This window comes from Pristis pectinata, chromosome 20 (assembly GCF_009764475.1).
Source record: "Pristis pectinata isolate sPriPec2 chromosome 20, sPriPec2.1.pri, whole genome shotgun sequence".
Classification (NCBI taxonomy): domain Eukaryota; kingdom Metazoa; phylum Chordata; class Chondrichthyes; order Rhinopristiformes; family Pristidae; genus Pristis; species Pristis pectinata.
The window spans coordinates 11,589,533-11,609,088 of record NC_067424.1 but is presented as its reverse complement, the minus strand read 5'-3'; the positions used below and the strand labels follow the sequence as shown (position 1 = coordinate 11,609,088).

Here is a 19,556-nt window from a genome sequence, read left to right as displayed (position 1 = left end):
GTGCTGAATGCTTTCCTTTCCACCAGCTCCCTCCACTGTTACCACACGTTTCCCCCCCACCCCACCCCCACCCATCCCCCTCACCCCACCGCTTCCACCCCCCCCCCCCCCCCCAGCATCCATCTGCTTTTGGGAGATTTCCATGATCTGGGTGGTAATCCTCGATTTTGCTCACCATCAGCTGGGGAGAGGCATTTACCAATCCTGTGGAGCAGTCACAGCCCCATGTCCTTTTACCAGTCTGCCTCCTTGAAGAAATGCAACACCCCCTCAGACTCCTGGGAATCCCTGGCCCATCAGTGCTCAAAGTGGAGAAGGAGCATTCGTGACAGCTCTGACAGACCCGAGGCCGAGAGCACACACAGGTCCTGCATGAACTGTGGAAGGATGATGTCACCTCACAAACCACACCAGCGCCTGTCCCACCAGGCATATCCCGCCCCTTCAGTGTCACAGTCCGTAAGTCCTACGCTGGCCCTATCAGCTGGAAATCTATACCCACAGAACAGGAGTAGAAGCAAGTCATCCTCCATCTCAAGGGACCACCTAATCAGAAGCAGCAGCTATGTTTGTGTACTTTAAAATACCAACAAATACCCTAAACTCAAACCTTTAAGATTTTCTAAATAATACTAACCAATGTTTTCTAAATAGACAGATGTTGTTCATAATGAATCTTTTCTGAGGAAATCAGTGGTTTTGTACTTTGTGAAGCCCATTGCTTCAGGGTCGGAGTGCTTATATTAACACATACCACTGGGAGTGCATGCGGAATACTGCACCTCCTAGTGGGCAGTTTAATATTGCACTGGCAGGGGCTGAATACCAGCACTGTGGTTGGCTCTTTCTTTGCCTTGGAGAAGTGGGGTGAGAGAAGGAAATCAGCCTCTGTCCTCTGATTACATTGCTTCCCCAGGTAAAATAACTTCACTGGAGGACCAGGATCAGACATGGCTATGGTGCCATATATAGTGGAATAACCACTCAGTGGCAAACCATGAAAAATGACAAATTTTATACTGCTGGACATCCATAGCATTGTGACCCTGCATCCTCCTCAGTGGGGGAGGAGTGGGATTAATTTTAAGGGTTAATTCAATGGATTTCTCACTGATAATGTTTCAGATTGCAGGAATTACCTGAAACTGCATCAGAGCACAGATACCCCAACTGTGGTAAAGGCCATAAGATATAGGAAAGAATGAGGCCATTCAGTCCATCGATTCTGGTCTGCCATTCAATCATGGCTGATGTTTTAACCCCAACTCTCCCGCCTCCTACCCATAACCCTTAACCCCCTTACCAATCAAGAACCTATCAGTCTCTGCCTTAAATACACACAATGACTTGGCCTCCACAGCCCTCTGTGGCAAGAAATTCCACAGATTCACCACCCTCTAGCTGAAGAAATTCCTCTTCATCTCAGTTTTAAAGGGACGTCTCTTTATTCTGAGGCTGTGCCCTCAGATCCCAGACTCTCCTACTAATAGGAAACATCCACTCCACGTCCACTCCATCCAGGCCTTTCAATATCCAGTAGGTTTCAATAAAATCTCCTCTCATCCTTCTGAACATCAAGTACAGTCCAAGAGATATCAAACACTCTTCATACATTAAGCCTTTCATTCCCGGGATCATTCTTGGGAACCTCCTCTGGACCCCCTCCAGGGTCAGCACATCCTTCCTTAAATACGGGGCCCAAAATTGCTCACAATATTCCAAATGCGGTCTGACCAACGCTTTATAAAGCCTCAGCAGTACATCCTTGCTTTTGTATTCTGGTCCCTTCAAAATGAATGCTAACATTGCAATTGCCTTCTTTACTACAGACTCAACCTGCCAGTTAACCCTGAGGGAATCCTAAAAGCTTGTGAAACAAATGGAATGAGTTGAGGCAGGTGCCGGATATATTTGGTATTAGTATTGGTTTATTATTGTTACTTGTACTGAGGAACAGCGAAAAACTTGTCTTGCATACCATTCGTACAGATCAATTCATTACACAGTGCAGTGAGGTAGTACAGGGTAAAACAATAACAGGATACAGAGTAAAGTGTCACAGCTACAGGGAAGTGCATTGCAGGTAGACTATAAGGTGCAAGGTCAAACAAGGTAGATTGTGAGGTCAAGAGTCCATCTCATCGTATAAGGGAACTGTTCAATAGTCTTATCACAGTGGGATAGAAGCTATCCTTGAGCCTGGTGTTATGTGCCCTCAGCTCCTGTATCTTCTGCCTGATGGGAGAGGGGAGAAGAGAGAATGACCCAGGTGGGTGGGGTCTTTGATTCTGCTGGCCACTTCACCAAGGCAGCCAGAGGTATAGACAGAGTCCATGGAGTGGAGGCTGGTTTCCGTGATGCACTGAGCTGTGTCCGCAACTCTCTGCAGTTTCTTGCGATCCTGGGAAGAGCAGTTGCCATACCAAGCCGTGATGCATCCAGATAGGATGCTTTCTATGATGCATCAATAAAAATTGGTGAGTGTCAAAGGCGACACGCCAAATTTCTTTAGCCTCCTGAGGAATCTGCTTTGAATCAGCAGCTTGGTGAAAAATCAAAGTCCTAAATACCAACTGCCTATCCACAGTGTGAGGTTCATCATGGGGTATGTATTGTTTAACCACAGGACTTGCTGTTCTTAAAGCATCCCTTCCTTCCCAGCTGCGTTTTAGTTAGTTCCAGGAATTGCTCATCCTAAGGACTTTCAGCACGTGTTTCTACCCGGTGATTTTTTAGTTTCGTAAACACATTCTGATGACGTCGGTTACCACTTTTAGTTTTTAATTCTGTGCGACATCACGGGTGCAATAATGCCAAACTATCCAGGTAAGTACCTGGCAAGAAGTTGCATGGTGGTGGCTTTTTGGAGGGCTATGTTGATTATCAGTTTTGATGTAAAGTCCCCAGCTCAACATTAACCACACTTATCTCTCGCCTGACCTGCTGAGCTTTTACTCCGAATTCTGTTCTTATTTAGAATTTCCCCGAATTCTGACCCAACGCCTTCACACGCATACTCTTCCATGGGAGTCACTATCACATCATTTCATTTGTTCTACCTCCCGGTGAGCCAACAGTGTCAGTGCGCACTCTGTTCCCAGTTAACTGATCTCACCCGGGATTGCCTGGACATCTCTGGGCGAAGGGTGCGGGAAGATGGAGAAAGGGTGACGACGGGGTGTAAAAATACCTATATTCTCATTGCAATTGACGGACCAGTTCCACCAGTCCGCAGTCCATGGACTCCGGTGTCAATTATACATGCTGATGCCCCCTGTGGCCGAAGAGCAAGGGGTTAAAAAGTGCCCCAATTCAGTTCACGGTGCATGGAGTGTCGGATCCTTGTATAGCAGCAAAGCAAGCGGCGGGGGGAAGGGAACAAATGGAGCATATTTTTAATTTTTTTTTGAATTGAGAATATATTCTCATTGCAATTCTCGGACCAGTTGCACCAGTCCGCAGTCAATTATACATGCTGATGCCCCCTGTGGCCGAAGAGCAAGTGGTTAAAAAGTGCCTCCATTCAGTTCACGGTGCATGGAGTGTCGGATCCCTGCATAGCAGCAAAGCAAGCGGCGGGGGAAAGGGAAATAAATGGAGCATATTTTGTAATTTTTCTTTTTGAATTTGACGGTGCATTTTGTAGAAGGAAGCCCAGATGGAATGATTGACACTGAGCCGGTGACGACGCGGGGCGACTGGGCGATTGGCCTGGGGTGTTGCAAAGGGCGGGGTTAGGCTAATTAGGCGTCTGCTGAAGGGTTCACACGCGACTGGGGTCTGGATTGTTGCAACAGTGTGAGGGAGAGGATACATTGTGTCAGTGCACAATGTGGGAACAGTAGCAACGTTCCGAATATGTATCGCTTCACTACGAAGCTCTGACCGTCTGGAGTCACGTTGCTTCTTTCTCTCTCCTCCTCGGTGTCTCGACACTTTTGTTTCTTAGATTTCCACCCTGCCTTCCCCTCGGATCCCTTTCCTTTCCTTTCCCCCCGCATGGATCCAGCATCTCCCTGCCCGAGCCGGGGCTCGACGCTGGGTGCCGCCTGTTCCCCGTCCGCAAGCGGCGGCCGGGACCACCATTCGCCGGCGGGCGCCCGCTCTTCGGCGCAGACGCCCGAGCTGAAGCGGCAGGCGGTGAAGCGGCACCATCACAAGCACAACCTGAAACACCGCTACGAGTTCCGAGAAACCTTGGGGAAAGGCACTTACGGCAAAGTGAAGAAGGCGGTTGACAGATCCGGCCGAGTGGTGAGAATCTCTGCAATTTAGTCTATAGATAAAATAATAATTCTGTCATTTAATTTTGTTTGCACATTAGCATCAAGTTTATTTTCCCGCTGGGGGAATTTGCTGCACAAAGGCTGGGTGGGGAGTAAGATGCTGTCGGCGTCTCTCCCGAGCGTTCCAGTCAACTTCAATGAAACTGACTCGCCGTTAATTTCCCTGGAGTAGGGCGCCTTTAAGTTTAATGACTCGCTCCATTTACACCCAGATCCTGCAGATCGGGGCCTCTCCAACCTGCCTAATCAGCGGTTCTGCTCGCAATCCAGCCCGTTTCTATCAGATTTGGAATAGATGTTATTTGTGTAGAGAGAGAGACCATCATGTCGAGGCCGAGATGCTGGTTTTTAACAGCTCCACACATCTTTGAATTCCTCTTGTGTTAAAAAAAAGCTGTGTTGTTATTGCAAAAAAAATCTATGAAAATATTACAAAGTATTTTCCAAAATATTACAGAACATATTTTCTGCAATGCATTGCATATGTTCTATATTATGTATGTTATAGTTCTATACTACATATTCTGTAGTTTATTTTCTTCATGTTATGGTTTATGAGGAATATATGTTATAGGGCACCTTGGAATTGCTTATAGCAGATCAAGTTAATAATTAATGCATTTAATGTGGGTCAGATGATAGGTTGTAATCAAGAACTAACAATCTGCCTCAATGCATTTTGCTTAAATGATCCCAAGGCATAATTTTACCGTGTTTAAGATTTCCAGCGGTAGCAGATACCCGTGGCATTGCTATCGCCAGGATCGCTGCTGAAGTCTGCATCAGTCAAACATTAATCGGTGATTTCCTGCACTTTTTCTGAGTGTCTGGGAACCGGATCCCACTGTTCTGAAGCAGAGCCGGTGGATTACGGTGGCTGCAGAGATCAAATGTCGATTTTGTTACATGGGATTTTGTTATGAAAACTGCCTTGGCTATTGTTACCTTTTGCAACCAGGTGTCTCGCCGAGATCCCTTTCCATAGTAAAAAGGTTATGCAAATTGCCACTAAGACTCAATTTGAATTCCCCCCGATACAAATCCATAAAATACTGCAGGTGCTGGAAGATTGAAATAAGACGGAAAATATAGGAAATATTTAGCATTTGTGGAGAAGGAGAGGAATTAACATTTCAGGTCAATGACCTTTTCACCAAGAACTGGCGCTATCTACTTATCAGGGTGTCTAGCCACTTGGAAACTTTGAGAATCTCAAAAGATTTCCAAACCATAAAATCAAAAAAAATCCCTCACCTCCTGCCACCCCCCTCCCCCCCCCCCACCCGTGGATCCTGGTGATGTATATGAAATTGTTCAAAACTGCGATGGGTAGATTTTGGGGATATTCAGGTTTACTATTGGTACTGACTAACCATGCTCCTATAGAATGGGTTTGAAGGGCAGAATTACCTTCTCCTGTTCCCTTTTCAGCATAGCCAGCTTGACCTGTTTCCTGCACAGGCCGTCCCAAGGTTACGAACACCCAACTTATAAACACCCCTACATGTGAACAAGCTCCCATAATATTATTAAATTAGTCCAACGTATGTACATACATACTTTCTTATGATCAGCAGAACTAGTTTCTGCTCTCTCTCCACTTTGAGCAATTCTTTCTTATCGGTCTTGTGTGGTTTTGATGCCATTTGTTGCAATAGAGGTCTGGTTACCATATCAAGTGATTTTTGTGTACTTTCTGACTTGAGGACAAAACCAACTTGCAGCCATCTGTAAAAACAGAACTTGTTCATTCTCAGGGACAGGCTGTAAACAACCTCTTTCCCCCCAACATGTAGCCATAAAGTCAGGCTACCCTATTGTTTAATTTTCTTTCATTGAAACTTGCAAGCTGTAGTAGACTTGTAGAAATATAATTGTAAGATAGGATGGGACAAAGCAGAATGAATATCTGCCAGACATTGGCTCAGACAATGGTCACTTTACTTCAGATACCCAGAGGGATTTTACTGAAACAGACTGTGGACAGATAGTAGGGTGGCTCGGCTTTCAACTTCCATTGCACCAGTCTTTGACTTCTCCGCTCTTCTGAAATCGGGCAGACGTAGAAGTGGAAATTCCAGGCAACTGCAGTCACTGGGACGAAGCTGGAAGTCCACAACTGCTTGCCTGACCTGGCTTTGGAGGGGCAGTTTCCACTCTGGTCCCTGCTTCGTGACTCCTGTAGAACCAAATGTGAGGCTGCAAGATTCCCTGAGATCTGACTTGGTGATTTTAGGAAATCAAGTAAGGGGACTTCTGGGGATTGCACCTGTGGTGTGTAAAAAAAACCCCTGAAATGGGAACTACTGTGGCATAACTCTTCCTGTATAGAAGTTTCTGCCTGCAACTTGAGTCTGTACAGTGCATTGAGAGTTTTCTGTACCTATCTGGACGGTTCAGCTTGAGCTGTGTGTGATGATATAGCAGAGGAAGAGGCCATTTGGCTCAATATCCATCTACTGGGTAATTGAAGCCATTCCTCTGTCATTTTTTACTTGGAGGGAAAAAGAAACAGAGAGGCGTATTGAGATGATGTTTATATTGGAGTCTTTATTTCCTTCATTTTTGATTGAATTATAAATATTTTTATCTGCACTGGCTAATCTGTCAGTCACTCCAATTGCTGGCTTATTCTCACCCACTCATGAGTGACAAAATCCACCTCCACATGTCAAATATTCCTGTCCGCTTGCTTTTTTTTTTGCAAGCTGCAGGAGTTTGTGTTTTTTTTTGTCACTTAGCTGGTTCTATGCTGCTTTTCCCTATACTCCTGCAATGTTCTGCCTTCCCATCCTCCGGTATCCTGGCTCAATCTTGAGACCAATCCATGTGACTGGCCACTTGGCAGTGTATCATGGGCTGGGTAATTGCCCCAACTCTGAGTCTAGGCGATTGAGTTGGGTGAATTATTTGACCACAACGATGCCAAATTCTTTTCAAGGGCCATCTTAATCTCAAATGACTTCCTACCCACATGCCAGAAAGGATGGGGACTGGGGGCAGTCCAATGATACTGATGTCAATGAAACTCCAACTGCTGGTTTTGTTTATATTATGTGAATTGCTGAACAGAGAAACAATGAGCAAGGGATCCTTTTTGGGTAGAAGAAGAATATCCTTGAAAATGAGGAAGATTTACTTTTTCTGTGTTTCGATAAGACCATTGTTGGACCCACAAACTCTATGATAGACCAGGTTGGAAATGCCTGACAGGATAGGTGGGTGGGTAATTTGGGAGGTGGTGCTCCATCCACTATTTACACTGGGCTTCTGTGTGCTCCTGATGCATGGCCTTGAGATTCTCAATATCATCCCAAATTCTGCTGCTCCTTCACTTTGAGCAATAATGGGCCAGGGATTCCAGTGGGGATCTTGCATTTTATTTTCACAGAAGCTTTGCAACCATCCTTAAACCATTTCTTCTCTGCCTGGTAATCTCTTCCCATCATGGAGCTCAGAGTAGAGTGTTTTGAGAGTCTGTTGTCGGACATGCTGACAGTGTGACCTGCCCTACAGCTGTCTAATTGTATTTAAGGCCTCAGTGCCAAGAATGTTGGCCTGAGAAAGAACACTGATATTGGTTTACTTATCTATACAGTACCTGGGGAATGCTGCAAATTAAATTTTTGCTTGTTGCATCTTGATGGGATTGCATTCTCTCGAAAGGGCCGACTCTGCGCCATTATTCATCTAAATGAATGCTTTCAGGAGAATGCAACGACAGAGTGACACATGGATTAGAATCCAGCTATTGTGTTGTGTAGCAGTGAACTTGCACCCAATTTACAGTGAAAGCAGCAGAGAGAACATTGCAGAATTAGGTTGGGATTCAGGGCTCTTTGATAATGATATTTGGATCCTAAAACTCGAGCTAATAACATTTGTTTTTATGAAGTGCCCTTAATGCAATAAAGCATCCCAAAGCAAAATTTGATACCAAGCTACATGAATAACTGTAGAGGTGGTTGCCTGGTTTTGAGGCAGTGACATATGTAGAGTAAGATTTCAGAGCATGGGAGCTGAAGAGGTGGCTGTTAATGGTGGAGTGGGTAAGATCGGGGATCAGCAAGAAGGCAGACAAGGAGGAGCAGAAATAACTTGAAGGATTATAAAGTTGATTACAGAGCAGTAGAGGAACAAAGCCATGGATGGATTTGAAGAATATAATTTTTAAAAATTTGGGCATTATTTAAGCGGAAGCCATTGTAGATCCCCAAGCACAAGGTTGCCGGTGGAATGGGATTTGGTGCAAGTTAGGTCGCGCACAACACGGGCCATCCCAGTTGAGGGAGAGTAAACTGTCAATTTGAGAAAAAACTATTTCAGTCAAGCCTTATGCTCACAGAAGGATTTAGATATTGCAAGTGATAGGTTGAATTCTCATATCATTGCTTTGTGTTAGCAGTGAACCCAATTGAGAAAGGCCAGAACAGCCTGCTGTTGCCAATTGTGGCCTCGTGCATGAATACTAAGTGAGATGGATTGCATTAAATAGTGGATTGAGTAGAAATCCATTTAAGTGTGGTTAGACAGACCAAGGAGAAAGGTAACCAAATAATTCTAAATTGATTTTTTAAAAATTATTCTAAGTATGTTGCTATTACCAGTGAAGCCAACTTCTATTCTCTCTCCTGAATCACCCTTGAGAAAGTGGATGAGCTACTACCTTCAACTACTGGGTCCATGTAGTCCCACAGTGCTTTCAAGCATGGAGTTCCAGATTTTAGCTCATTAACAATGAAGTAATGGCGTTCTGTACCCAGACGGGGATGGGTTGTTGTAAATTCCCATGGAAATTTGGTTTAAGGTTGCATTCCCCCAAACACTGTGGGGAAATATTAAGCAACAATTTTTCCACTGCTCCTTGTTTGTAATATAAAGATAGTGTATTGTCATTTTCTTTATTTCTAAAGCATTATGCAAATATTAATGTTATAGATGTATATCATTAAATTTAATCAGACAGTGGAATTTTTATTATAGTTCAGATAAACACAGTGCCTAGCCAGTGTTCGGTGGCTCTTTTGTACTTGTTGGAGAGACGCTGCCCCTTAGCACTGTGTCAGCTGGCCTGTGTGATCAGAGGTTCTTACAACAGTACTCTCATTGAGCTGGTGGTTTTCTGGATGGGAGCCCTGGATGACATTATTCAAACAGGTGCGGCTGTGTGAAAGCTAGCCTGTTCATTAAATATGGAAGAGAGCTCACAAAGAGCATGGAGCAGGTAAATGTGCTGATTAACTCTGCACTTGCTCTGTTTCTGAAACCTGCTTTCACTTTGGAGAAAGTTCAATTACAGAGTAGTATAATTAAGATGCATTTGTAATACTGCGCACTGACCCAGGAGGAGGGATAGTTCATCAACCTTTCTTTATACTTATTCTTCACCTCCCTGAGCTAGACATGAAATTACCTCAGGCCACCAGATTTCTGAGCTCTCTCCTTTTATTTAGAGACACTTGTCTTTTCTAATGGGAAATCCTAGATTAGGAACCTGGGTCTGTTGTATTGAACGCCAACATGTTTTTTTAAAAAAAAGTGAAGAAGGTGAGAGATATCTTGGTAGGTTAGTGCTAAGCCTGTGAATTGTAAACAGAAAGCAAAACTGAGGGAGGTTTAGGGTTTCTTATAACCTATCAACACCCATCTCAAGGTGGCCTATGTTTGCCAGATCCTGTGCTGGGAATATAAGGAGTGCTTGCAAAGAAAGAGGTCTAGACCCATCTGCCTTCTACCATCCTGGGAGTCACATGATTAACAAATAATGAGTTGTGGTGTAATTAAGAGCAACTGATCTCTATCAAACAGTCCACAACAGACCCCAGAGCCAGACAAGAGGCGAGGGAAAAATCCCCAGAGCTTTAGGAAATGGGTCCAAGTTCATTAATTTCTCCCAAACTAGCTGCATTTGCCATATGTCAGGTCTCTGTTTTTGTACTGTATGTTGTGCAAACCCCCCCTGATATGAGGCGGATGACGGTGCAACAACTTGTTTAGTTCTGTCAAAAGCGTGAGCAGAAGTTTCTTTGTTTTAGTGACTCACACGGTCTAGTCTGTAGGAGCCTTCCTGAATGGACACTAATGCCAAACAGTGCAAAGCTTGACTGCGATCGTCTCAATGCAGCAGGTTCTGACGTGTCTTGTGGTAGCTTAGAATAACGTTGTGATAGTGGATGCAAATGACTCGATCCTGAGGAGTATTTGTTCACCAGAAGCACTCCTTCAGGGCAGGCTAGTGAAAATCTGGGTCTGCTTTTCCCAGCCCCTCAAAAGTAAAGCGTTGAGACCAGGGATTAATTAAAATAATTTTAAAAACTGAGACTGATAGCATTTTCTATAGGAACAAGTATTAGGATGTGGAACCACAACAGGTAAGTGGAATTGAGGTATGGATACAGTCCTAATACGGGCAATGGGATTAGTGTGGATGGGCAAAAAGGCCAGCATGGATGTGGTGGGCTGAAGGGCCTGTTTCTGTGACTCCATGACTCTCTTCATCTTGATCTAAGTGAATGGTAAGCAGGAGTGAGAGGCTGAAAGCCTTCTGTTCCTTGCTAAGCTGCCCTCTAGCTCCTAATTTAATTGCAGAGCATCTGAAAAATTCATGGCCTTGACCAAGGTAACAAGGAAACAATTCCACATTGTTCATTTCTTCTCGGTTCTATTTTTACTCTGGATTGGTATCAAGTGGGGGATGTTACCCTTTGATCTCATTTGGAAATAAAAACGGCCAGGAATTGCATCGTAAAAGGCTGTACTGGTGTAGAATGCATAACTGAAATGTAATATCAGCAAATAAGTAACAAGCAATAAAATGTCTCTCTCGTGCAATTACTGTTAATCTGTTGCTAGGTTGCTTACAGAGTGAAAAAGAGAGTGCACTGAATTGGATGCTGAAAGGCAAGGTTGACAATTGTCTGCCCAGTTTTACCCCTCTGGGCTGAGATGCTCATCAAGTGTGATGAGGACCTCCCCGAAATTTGTTCAAGTGCCCATGATTCAGGTGTGTGCTTCAAAGGGCTATTTGACCATGGGAAGCATCGCATCCAAGCTGATCCTACCCTTGCAACTTCTGCTCAAAGATTCGTGGAAACACAACACAGCGTTAGGAAGCCTGATGTGTATTTTGGGGAAATGTTTCCTCTCCATTTACCCAAAGGGTAGTTCAAAGCTCTCGAATCACTCTCCCCAAAGAGATTGAACCTGGAAGCATCCTAGTCTTGAATAGCTCAGCGGCATGGCCATAGGCACCATCACCAGCTGACCCAGGGCTCGAGGCTGACCATGGTTAAAGTCCTGAGGAAGGGTCGCTGACCTGAAACATTGACTGGTTTCTCCCTCCACAAATGCTGCTTGTCTGGCTGAGTTCTTCCAGCACTTCTGTTTCAGATTCCAGCAATTTTTCCATGGCTAAAGTTCATCCTGTAGATCAACAGCAATGAGGAATGAGCCTGTCCTCTATGCACATGTCACTGGGTAGCACACTCGCCTATGAGCTGGGACATTGCATGTTCGTGACGTGATTCAGTGACCTGTCCACAAAACTTTTAGCTGTTAACTGCAATGCAATATTGTGGGAGTGCTGCATTGGCAGAGGTGCTGGTTTTTGGATGGGACTATGACCTGCAAGAGCTCCTTGCCACCATTTTAAAGAGGAACAGGATCAGTAGCTAATCCTCAATCACCATCACTAAAACAGGTTATCTGGTTATTATTGTACCACTCTATTGGACTGTGGTCATGCTCCCTGCATGACAATGGTGACTGTACTTCAAAAGTCCTTCATTTTGCTAAAAAATGTTTTGTCCAATGTTCAGCTCATGAAAGGCACCATGTAACTGTAGACTCCAGGAGAGCTGCCAAATATCATTTGATAACCATTGATAATTCCATTGCACCTCATTTGCTCCCTGTCATACAATGACAGTATAACCATATGAAAAACATCAGTGGCTTATCCAGTTGAGTAATGGATTCCAATTGAGATGAACTATGGAGCAATTAGCTGATAAACATTTCCATCGGCCAAATGGTACAAGCTTCTTTAGTAGGAGGAGAATGGTTGGGGGTAGTGGCAGTGGAGGGTGCTGGCTGTTCTTTGTAAAGTATTTTTCTTTGTCCAATTTAAGAATAAACAATTGAGAGCAGCAGAACCAGAGAACCAACTTGGACAGCTTTAGCCTTTCAGTTATTTCTTCGCTTTGGAGATTTCTCCATGGCCTTGTCAAAATGGATGGACCATCCATCCTTAAGAAGCAGAGATTGGTCCCATTCAGGAATTCTCAGACACCTTTGAGGTATGTCGATCCCAGAGGCAGCTATGATTAAGTGATCACTTGTAAATACAAGAAGCAATTTGAGATTTTGATTTGGATGGCGATGGGCCAGCCAAAGCTTGCTCATGTTCTGAAGTGTGCCACAACAACTCTGATTCAGCAAGAGCAGCATTTGGAGTGCTCTGTGCAAAGGGTAGACCACAGGGGACTGATACCGGTAAAAAGGCCTTTTTCTGCACTGCTGAAGCTTATCCCTCTCCCAACTTCACCATCCCTCTCTTCACCCCCCCCCCCCCTCAAGTTGGTTCATTAAAAAAGCACAATTCAAAGTATTTGTGAGGGTGATTGTAGATGGAATCATCCAAGCCTCCTGCAGAGCGAAGAGGAGGTATAGATGCAGAGAAGTAACTAAGTGTAAGGATGAAAATAGTTTACTGAATAATTGAATATTATAATTTGAATATTATTTATTTTATTTTCATGGTAGAGGTCAACACTGGTATATTAATTTGAGGATTCCACTTAATAATCCGTGAAATAGGAAATGTTACACTAGTGCACTACGTGGTTCCCCTACAGTTGGGGCAGAGGTACATTGAGCTGTCCCATCAGGATTTGGGGTGTGGAGCAAGATGGGTAAGGAAATAAGGTACAAATTGGCCTTGACGTGATTTGTTGGTAGAACAGGTCCAGTGGGCTGAATGGCCTCCTTGGCCCTGTGAGGTGTGTAACAGCAGTGCAGTAGTGTGAGAATTATTTTACTGATCTCACGTCAGTAGTGTGGGAGCAACAGTGATTAGTGTCATGCTGCACAGTTCTGAGGTGGTCACAAAACTACAGAGCAGGGAAGCTGCATAGATTTTAAAAATATTCTCATGAATTATTTGCATAAGTTAAATGCTGCAATGAAATCCGTGAGAAGCTGCCCTGCAGGCCTGCTAGTGAGACTAGAGCCAGTTTGTGTGCCTGCACCTCCAGTGCTGTTTGCTCAGGGGGCACATTTAATCCGGTAGACATACACGCAAGGGTAGAGACCAATCCTGCAGGCTGGCGGGGAGGTAAATAATCAATTCAGGAGTTTGATTTCCACCTGCTCACCTTCATCCAACAGAAATTGTTTGTTTTTGAAATACTGAAACCAGCAAATCAATGTCCTCTTACGTAATGGCTTATTTTAAAAGAAAACAAGCCAGAGCAAGTGAACTTTAACCACGAGTCACTCCTGGGTCTCTCCCGATTAATGCTGTCCCAGGGTTACTTAAAGGGGTGGTGAAGCTTTGTAGTGAGATCTGGGAAGGCCCACAGGAGTGTAACACATGCATACTGCACGGAAGCTTGTATCACAGTGAACCCTGTATCTTCAAGAAGGCCACTCACCAACCTTCTCTAGGGATGGGCAATAAATGCTGCACTTGTCAGCTGTGACCTGATCCCAAAAATGAATTTTAAAAAAAAGCAGTACCATTTTGTGCTTTCATTTGTACTTCAAGGTAGCTGCCCTTTTTCTTAAAGTATGGAGTCCCTGATGTCATTTGGCAGTCCTCTATCTTGATTTGCCCCTCTTTAAATGCTGCTTATTAAATTTTGCCTACTTCCCCTTCTATATTGTGTCTCAACGAATTATCTGATGTCGTGTGGTCAAATTTTAATCGTACTGCTGGTGAATACAGAAAATAAACCAGCGGCCTGCTACACCTTTCTCCTTCAGGCAGAGGAGTGCTGCAGTTCACTTGTTTTGATTATGTCAGTCTTGGTAGTTTCATCTCTGAGTCAGAGAGGTGTGTGTGTTCACCAGACTGACAGGTTTTCCATGAGGGGAGACCTGTCCTCTGCCCTCTAAAGTTTAGAAGAAAGAGCGGTGATCTCATTCTTGCAGGGTGGATGGTCGCAGAGCAAGGAGTAGACCATTCAGGAATGAAATGAGGAGACATTTCTTCACTTAGAGGATGCGAATCTTTGGAATTCTCTGCCCCACTGGGCTTGGGAGACCTCTATCACTGTGTTCATTTTAAACGGCAATTGGTTTATTATTGTCACATGTACCGAGGTACAGTGAAAACTTTGTTTTGCATGCCATCCATACAGATCATTTCATCACATCAGTACAATGAGGTAATACAAAGGGAAAAACAATAACAGAATGCAGAATATAGTGATGTAGTTACAGAGAAAGTGCAGTGCAGGCAGACAATAAGGTGCAAGGCCATGATGAGGTACATTGTGAGGTCAAGGGTCCATCTTATTGTACTACTGTTCAATAATCATAACAGCAGGATAGAAGCTGTCCTTGAGCCTGGTGGTAGGTGCTTTTGTACCTTCTGCCTGATGGGCGGGGGGGAGAAAGGAGAATCCAAAGATTTCTGGGTATCAAAGGAAGGGACAGTGCAGGAAAATGACATTGAGTTAGCAGATCAGCCTTGATCTTGGTGAATGGTGAAACAGACTTGGAGGGCCAGATGACCTACTCCTGCTCCTAGTTCTTGTGTTCTGTTCAGAAGCTGGAGCAAAAACCTAAGGAGACACTCCAGCTTTGCACTGTCAACCTTTGCGGGTTTTGGATAAGGTGTGACATCGAGGCCAGGTTTCATCTCTCCGGTTGACGTAAAGGTGCCATGGAACCATTCCTGGTCACCAACTTGTAATTGGCCTTTATCTTGTATTATAATAATTTTTACATCCTTGTGTCTTGCACTGTACTGCTGCCACAAAACAACAAATTTCACAACATATGTCAGTGATAATAAATCTGATTATCTTACTGATTTTTGTGGGAGTTTGATGCATGTAAATTGGCTGTTGGAAATTATAACAGTGGCAACATTTCAAAAACTATTTCACTGACCACCTTAAATGCACTTTATAAATTCCCAAAGTTAACTCCATTGTGACTCCATGCCCTTCTATCACACTCCACGCAGGCAGGGAGTACTTTTTTGATAAAGGCAAAAGACATATGGTGGATAATGGACAAAAGCATGGGAGGAGAGGAAAAGAAGCAAGGAAGGAATGTGTCAGGTGTGTGAGCAGCCAGCAATGGAAGAGTGAGGAGGAATAGTGATAAAGTATTGCAAATGTTCAGCTGGTCAGGCAGCATCTGTGCAGGGAGAAACTGTTAATGTTTTAGTCCTGAAGAAAGATAATCCCTCTGAAGCATTAACTCTGTTACATTTTCCATTGGTGCTGCCTAACCTGTTAACTATTTCCAGCACTTCCTTAATTTTATTTCTGATTCCCAGCGTCTGCAGTATTTTGCTTTTGATCACCTCAGTGATCACAGGATAATCATTGAACAATATAACTCGAGGGCGTTCTGGCTATTTTGCATTTGCTGACTTTTCAGATCTAGCTGTCCATAACCTAGCTTTTTCCTCATAATCCTCTGCTTTGCTTACACAGACATTACCACTTTTCCACTTTTTTTTTCTCTCCTATACAGATTGCTGCTTTATCTTTTTACAAACCTTTTTTTTTCCACTCTGCAGTCTTTAATAAGTAACATGTCATACATCCCTGCACAAATGCCTCCCCTATGCAGGCTGATTCCTTGAAATCTACTTAGAAGAGTAACCACGTGGGTCAACTGCTGTTCAGCCTGAACTCCACACTGCTACACCCCCTCACTCCCTCCCCCTTGCCCAATAATGCTCTCCTCCTTCAACTCAGACACACACACACGACCTGAATCAGAATTCTCTCTGTGGGATGATTATTGATGATGCATGCCATCTCCTGCAGCGAGCTGTTAAGCATTGACGTTTTTCTTTTTTTTCTAAGCTGAATCAGCTTTGGAGACAAAAGAGGAATGTTTAGCCCAGACCAAAGAGACTGGGTCAGCCTTTGTGTGCCTGGCCGGTGTCTCCCAAGGATAATGGGTGCTGCGAGACATTATTCTTGCTTTAAAACTCCGGGGGGGGGGGGGGGAAAGGCCAGGCATGAGGGGTTTAAAAAATATCAAAACAAAAGGCTTTTATTAAGTTTTATGCTCATCAAAATGTGATGGGAGAGGGTGCAAGGGAAATTTACAGGGATGTTGCCTGCACTGAATTAAAAATATTTTAGCAGTGAGGAAAGATTGGATTGGCTGAGGCTGCTTGCTTTGGAATGGACGAGGGTGAGGGGAATTGTACACGAGGTGTACAAAATTGAGGAGCCCAGATCATGATTGGGTTGGCGAGTGAATAGAGTAGGTGGCAGAGGCAGGAACCCTCACTGCATTCAAAGAGTTGTGACCTGCAGTGCCATGGATTTGATGCTGGAAGATAGGATTAGGCTGACATGGATGCAATGGGCTGAATGGCCTCTTGTGTTGTAAATGCTCTGTTTCTATGATATCCTGCATTACCAAATCAGTTGGAGGGTTATGAATAATCTTGGAGGTTGCTGGATTTCCATCCCTGAGGGACACTAGTGTAGCTGTTGGGTTTTTGTGACAATCCGGTGGTTTCATTGTCGCTCTTACTGGTATTTATTACTTTTAATTTGATGACTTGAATTTAAATTCCCAGCTGCTGTGGTTAGATTTGAACTTGTGCCTCCAGATCAATAGATTAATCCCTTGTACCAGCTGCTCCTTGACTGTCATACTAATTGGTGAGCATGCTAGTCAGGGTGGTTAGATGCTCCAGATCCAGGGGAAAACCCCCAAAATTAAGGCAAGGCTATTCAGGACTGAAGGCTGTGGGTAGGGGAAGCCCAGACTCGAGCTCCTGCCCTGGGAGCGACCATGCCTCTCATTCAATTTACAATTTTTATGGGTCAAAACCAGACTGGTTGAATGTTAAATAACCTGGGCTGATTCAGGCCATTTCATTTCACACTAGAGAGGCTTTAGAGTTAAAATGCTGGGATAATTTGTTCTGTAAAGAAAAAAGCAAATTAATGTTTCAAAATGTCAGAGACTTTCTCTTCATGGATGACTGGTACTTCCAGTAATCGCCATTTCTTTTTCAATTACCATTACGCTGGTACACACTCGTCCATACTGGATCAGCCTGGGTCTTAGTCTATCATTGAATCCTGCTGTACAAGGCTTGGCAGGTGACTTTCTTAATTCCTCTGACGAGGTTCACCCATCACCCCAATGTTCTCTAACCCAAGCTGCTCCTGAGTTGTACTGTTTTCTACCATTTATACCATTTACTCTGTGAGCTTCATGCAAACAAGGAATTTCATTGCACCCTGGTGTATATGACACTAAACTAATCTAATCTATGTTTATCAGCTCTGTTTTCAAACATCTTTTTTGCCATTCCCTTCCCTTCCCTACCCCATCACTCCCTCCAGTTTTGATGTAGTTCTAATGTTAATCACTCCACCCTAGCTGGCCATGAACCCACCAGTCTAGGACCTAAGCTCTGATATCTCCTTCTTAAACCCCTGCCTCTTTACCTCCCCTCCTTGCAGATGGGCCTTAAATCTCCTGTTGGGAGATGGTCCTGTTTCTCAAGGTTTTTGATCATCTTGCCTAATATACAGCATGGAATCGGGCTTTGTTTGATAACTACGCTTGTGAAGTGCCTTGGAATGAAGGCACTGTGTAAATGCAAGTCCTTCTGTCATCGCCAGATCTGGACTCTTGGTAAAGAAAGTCATGTCAGTCATTTGACTGCACACAGACCAACTGGCAGACTTGTGTCTATTTACATTGAAGCTCTTCAAATGAGAGCAACCCAGCTGACTGGCTTCATGTAAAAGGGCGTCACGGATTTGCGCCAAACTCTAATCGCTGTTCCAAATGCCTTCCTCCTCCTGTTGTCAAGGTGACCAGGATCAATAGTGTTGAATTAGGTTTTGTTTTGTGTGGTTTCAGGATCGTTGCAGTCCCAGGTCCTTTCCCAGGAGACTTGTTTCAGTTCTGCAGGAATTCCTGCCCTGTGTTTCTACCCTGATAAGCTCCAATAAAAAGGCTTGCATAATAGCCTGTGACCCCGGACAGATGCAGAGCCAGCTTTGCAGTAGATGGCCTGACGAGCTGTCAGTTTGGGTCGAACACACAGAACTTGATTTAAAAACCTTTAAATTCTGAAACCGAGGGGCAGGAGATCCCCTGTGTTCAGTGTCCTGGGATCTGTGAAGTGCACCGGTGTATGAAAGTGCAACCAGCAGAGTCCTGCGTCCTAATGTTTCGCATTCGTCTCTTTATAAGGAACATCGGCACTCTAAAGCCCCCAGTCTGAAAGGCTCAGTGTGCCTGGATGCACTTTGCATTTATTTAAGTGGCTCTTGTTTTTGCATGCATAGTGAGGGGGAATACAAGGTAACTAATTTGTGCACAGCAAGCTCCCATAAACTCCAGCTGGAAAATCTGTTCACGTGGTGTTGATTGAAGGGTAAATATTGGCCATGTTCTTCTTCAAAATGGTTCCATGGGTGTCACCTGAGAAAGCAAACGGCATCTTGGTTTATCTCTGGCAGTTCTACACACTGCAGCACTCCTTCAGTATTCCATAGCTCTTGATCGTTATCTGGCCTGACCATAGTGTGAAGGAACAGGTCCGATGCCCTGCCATAGCAAGCTGTGCTTAGTTGTGTTCTTAAAAGGTTGAGAAATGAAATAGCATAATTAATTACCTGATTGTGGAAAATATCTCTGGGATATATAATTACTCCCCATTTAGAGTACTTGGCCTCAATAGAGAGGTGATAACTACAGGTTGAATAAGCAGTCATGATCCATTTACCAAGCCTTTCCTTTTGAGTAGATTGTGATTTCTTTTTCCTCCCATTATATAGGCACCTTCACATCCTTGTACCAACCTGCTCAACCCTTCTCCTCTGTTCTTCACAGTCATCAATGAATCGTTTTTAAAACTACTACTACTTGTGTTCTCTTAACAGGCCTCCATTTACCATCTTCCTCCAGTGCTCCCACCTCTGCATTTTCTGTCTCCTGAGGCATCTCTGATTGTTTTTTTTAGTCACTCCACCATTTGTTGCCGTGACTTCAGCTGCTGGACATCAGCTCTGGAATTCCAATCTGAATCCTGAGCACTTC

General features: G+C 44.1%; 1 protein-coding gene across 1 annotated transcript in view; it reads left to right on the top strand.

The window, feature by feature from the left end:
- The first annotated feature begins 3,669 nt into the window (after nucleotides 1–3,669).
- The window catches only part of nuak2 (NUAK family, SNF1-like kinase, 2), a 40,989-nt gene continuing 25,102 nt past the window's right edge, over nucleotides 3,670–19,556 (top strand). Inside the window, exon 1 of the mRNA XM_052034938.1 lies at nucleotides 3,670–4,254. Within this exon, the coding sequence (XP_051890898.1) occupies nucleotides 4,000–4,254 (255 nt within the window). The 5' untranslated portion in view covers nucleotides 3,670–3,999. The remainder of the gene's footprint in view (nucleotides 4,255–19,556) is intronic.